Here is a 4,406-nt window from a genome sequence, read left to right on the forward strand (position 1 = left end):
CCACCAGACCTGAAGCTTTCCAGCTCCTTGCGCCATCTGGATGTCCCCAGCCTGGCCAAGTGGCCCCTTGGCAGAGAGGAACCCTTCTCCTTATCTCAGTGTGCAGAGCCCGACTGTAGGCCTGAGGGGGTCTGCCCCTTCCCCACCAGGTCACAGGTGCCCATCGACGGCAAGCTCGCAGGTGAGTAAGGGCTGGGTCCCACCCCCCACCCCCACCAACTCCCGCCAAGAGGAGGTGTGCTGAGGCCGAGTCGGGCAGGTGTCATGGGGACAAGGAGAGGCGTTGTTTTGACCTGGGGTTGGTGGTGGTGGTGGTGAGAGGTCATAGTGCAAGGGGTGGGGTGACAGCCCCACGTGCTGGCCATGATCTGGTGTCAATGGCAGGAACAACTTCCCCAAAGGGAGCCGGCACTCAGCTTGGCACGCAGTAGGTGCCTCCTCCTTCTTTTTAACTTATATCGATTTTAAAATCCTTGATCACTCCCTATGTGCCAGTCCGAATGAATTCAATCCCTGCCACAGCCCCCCGTGAGGCTGGTACAGTCCTTTAGCCCCCTTTCACAGAGAGGTAAGTCACTTGCCCACGAGCACACAGCAAGTAAGTGGCAGAGCTGGGGCATGAATCCAGGCAGCCTGGCTCCACTGCACAGTCATTGTCTAACGATTGACAAGAGCCAGACCACCAGGCAGAGTGAAGGATAAACCACCTGCCTTGCTGAAGCCTGCGTTCTGGTGGTGGAGGGCCCCCATATTTATTCTCACACCGCGGAAGGGGAGAAGCTTGCCTTCCAGATTGGCAGGGACTGGAAATCCCGGAAAAGACAGCCATCTGTCCCAGGCCAGGTGCTAAGTGAGTGGGGTGGGGGGTGGGGGTTGTTTGATCTATAATTATGTCATCCATCCTTGCATCTCAGGAGAAAGACGAGGCTTTCTACTCCCGTGGAGCGGGAAACCCATGGGGCAGTTCTACCCTGTTCTGTGGGGCCGCTGTGGGTAGGCATTGACTCCGTGGCAGGGAGTTTAGCTTTGCGGTTGGTCCCCTTATACTCCCCCTTGGAAGAGGTAGGTTGACTAAAGCACCCCGCCACGAAGCCCGGGCACAGGGATTTCAGGACGGTGCAGTTGCTGCAGCCTCACTGTCCGCCCGCTATCCAGGCCGGCCAGCCCGCTGGGTTGCCCTGAGACCTCCCCGGCTGCTCGGCTGTGGATTGTTGCTGTTGGCTGCCATCGTGAACCTTGGAGTCATGGCGGCCCCCGTGCACAGTGAGATCTGGCTGGTCACAGTCCTCGCCCAGAGGTGTTCACCAGCTGGCTCTGGAAGGAGACCCGCCAGGCTTTTCTTCCCAGGCTCTCCTAGTCTGGAAGCGCCTCTGAGACCTGGCCGCACACAGGCCTCCACGGGCAGCTGTGTGTGAGGTGCTTTGCAGGAATTGAATGAGAGTCTCCCTTGTGGGAGACCAGGATTCAACAACTGAGTTCCCGCTGCCCCTTTGAGGCCTCAACAGGCTGGACATGACACGCTGGATTAATGTGGTCCAGGCGGCGTAGGACTGGCTGAGTTCGGAGAGGGAGCTGGGGGCAGGGTTCAGATGCAAGTGCTCCAGTGGAGGCATCAGGTAGAGCCGGGTTAGGCAGGCACTGGGCTACTCACTGAAAGGGTTCATGGCTCAAAGCCAGCTGGAGGCGGGGTGGAAGTAAGGGCTGGTGATCTGCTTCTGAAAGGTCACAGCCTAGATTACCCTCTGGGCTGCAGTTCTACGCTGCACGCACACAAGTCTGAATCAGCTCCACGGCAGCGAGCAGTAAAATCAGGGCACAAACCGCCAAACCAGACTCACTGCCATCGTGTCCACTCGCACCCCTAGCGAGCCGACAGGACAGGGGAGAATTGTCGTGTGACTTTCCGGCACTGTAACTCATGGCAGGAGTCAAAGGCCCTGTCTTCCGCGGAGCCCCTGGTGGTTTCAAACTGCCGACTTTGCAGTTAGCAGCCCACCATGTAAGCACTACTATGCCCCCAGAGTCCCTGGAATGAACACAAGACAGGGGTTAAGGTTCCTCTCCCAGAGTCCTGAGGATTGGATGCGGCAGGGAGTCGGGGTGCCCTTCAACAGCTGCCTTTATGAATACGTGCATCCTCACCATCTTGCTGGCCCCGGCGGGCTCCGGCCCCGGCCCCGGTGTTCTTGCAGACTGTCGGCTGCTGTGGGATTATGTGTACCAGCTCCTCTCCGACGCCAGGTACGAACCTTACATCAAGTGGGAAGACAAAGATGCCAAGATCTTTCGAGTTGTGGATCCCAACGGGCTGGCCAGACTCTGGGGAAACCACAAGGTAAGGCTCTGCCCCAGCAGGTGTAGTCTCAGCCTCTCCAGAGGGTCAGCATGGACCCCTCAACACTAGAGGGCAGGGAAGCTGACAGGGCTTCACCACCTGGCCCCCTTGCCCAGGTCATTTTACTTTGGAAAAGACTGAGGACCCTCGGTTACCTCTGGTGGGTGGAGAAGGTCGGAGGAACAATGGAATTTCCCCTTCTAATCCTTTAATCAAGGAGTCTTGTTAGCACAGGGGGTTCGAGTTGGGCAGCTAACCACAAGGTCAGCAGTTCTAAACCACCAGCTGTTCCTCAGGAGTAAGAGGGTGCTTTCTACTCCTGTCTGGAGTTAGTCTCAGAAACTCAGTGGGAGAGGTGTTCCCTGTCCAATGGGGTCAAAGGGAGTCGGCATCGACTCCGTGGCCGTGGGTTTGATCCTTGCATCCCACCTTGACTGTGCCTTTGAGCTTTTCCAGGCACCTGTGCATGGACTGGGTTGCATGTGCTGTGCGCCTGCTAGGCTGGGGGAAGCTGGGATTCAAACCCAGGTCGTGGCTCCAGAGGAAGATTGGAGTCAGGACCATAAAGGCCTGGCAATGCCGGAGGCTGCGACCCCAGCGTGAGGAGCACCCAGGTCTAACTGGCTGCCTGGGAGTTTCAGCAATTTGACTCAAATTCTAATAGTGAACTATTCATTTTAGTGGTGACTGTTTAATTATTACAAGCTGGGACCAACGACCGTGGAAGCATTGAACCACCGCGTGAGTCTCATGATTGATGGTGGTGCTGCGAAGAAAGGGCCCTTTTTTGTAGCCCTGTGGAACTTTCGAGGGCAGCTGCTCGATGGCCTGGCTTTTCTGGTTCATCCAGGCTGCAGTCTGACTGGGGGCGTCTTACCAGTTCCCCAGTACTCCTCATAAGGGGAAAGGCTCGGGCTTCCCACCTGATGCAGGTTCTGGCATGCACAGGTTATCCTTATAAAATAAATGTGTCCACTGAAAAAGAGAACAAAGCCAGGCTTTCTCAGTGCGCCAGAAGCACACTCCTGGTCACCAACCGGTCAGCAATCGGTAGCATTTCTGAAAACATCTCGCATTTGCGTGCCAGCCACTGCTCCTGGGAGCTCTGCTCATTTGATCCTCACAGCCACCGCGTGAGGTAGGCGCTATCAGAAGCGCAGAGAGGTTTAACAACTTGCCCGATGGTTGCAGCCCATCTGTGGCGGGGCATGGATTTGAAACCAGGCACACTTGAGTCTTCTTACCTTACTGTGCTGCCTCTTAGTCCCTCGGGTGGCTGGAAGGGTGCCGAGGGCTGCTGCTTGGGGGATTCCTATCTCGTGCATCTCTTTATGGTACAGGCAGGGCACGGGGGCCCTGAAAGCAGCAGTTCCCTTTAATGAGCACTTACTATGCACGGAAACCAAACTCACTAACGGCGCCGAGTTGGTGTGTGATTATACACTGCCAGGAGACCTGGTACACAGTGGATAGTATGTTGGGCAGCTCCTTACCAGGTCAGCAGTTCAAAACCACCAGCTCTTCCTTGGGAGAAAGATGAGGCTCTCTGTTCCTGTGAAGCTCTACAGTCTGGTAAACCCACAGGGACCGTTCTACCCTGTCCTACGAGGTCGCCGTGAGCAGGAATCGATCGATTAGTAGTGAGGATTACATCCTTGGCAGAGTTGTGGGTTATGAATTGAGTTGCTCACCACAAGGTTAGTGGTTTGAACTTACCTGCTGCTCGGAAGGAGACAGATGAGGCTTTCTGTTCCCATCAATTCTAAAGTCTGGGAAAACTGTTCTCCCTGTCCTGTAGGGTCCCTATGAGTTGGCATGGACCCCATGCCGGTGAGTTTGGTTGGTTCTCTGGTTGATTCTATGCTGGACATGGTGCTCACCACGTTCATGGATTTCCTCGTTGTCGAAACAAACCAGAGGATGTTCTTATCCTCGTTGTCTGGCAAACACTTAGCGCAGTGAAGAGACTTGTCTGTCTAAGGTCACACAGCTTCCAAGGGGTGGAGCTCAGCCTTGAACTGACCCTGAGGCCCAGGTGAGCGGCCCTTCACGTGCCCTTTCCCCCAGCTTC

General features: G+C 55.9%; 1 protein-coding gene across 1 annotated transcript in view; it reads left to right on the plus strand.

Moving 5' to 3' along the window:
- The window catches only part of ETV7 (ETS variant transcription factor 7), an 11,797-nt gene extending 9,321 nt beyond the window's left edge, over positions 1-2,476 (plus strand). Inside the window, exons 5-7 of the mRNA XM_013006748.1 lie at positions 2-181; positions 2,193-2,355; positions 2,452-2,476. Coding sequence (XP_012862202.1) covers positions 2-181; positions 2,193-2,355; positions 2,452-2,476 — 368 coding nt within the window. The remainder of the gene's footprint in view (position 1; positions 182-2,192; positions 2,356-2,451) is intronic.
- Positions 2,477-4,406: the final 1,930 nt, after the last annotated feature.

Source organism: Echinops telfairi, unplaced genomic scaffold (genome assembly GCF_000313985.2).
Source record: "Echinops telfairi isolate 266 unplaced genomic scaffold, ASM31398v2 ScPeMD7_3533;HRSCAF=4204_1, whole genome shotgun sequence".
NCBI classification, from domain to species: domain Eukaryota; kingdom Metazoa; phylum Chordata; class Mammalia; order Afrosoricida; family Tenrecidae; genus Echinops; species Echinops telfairi.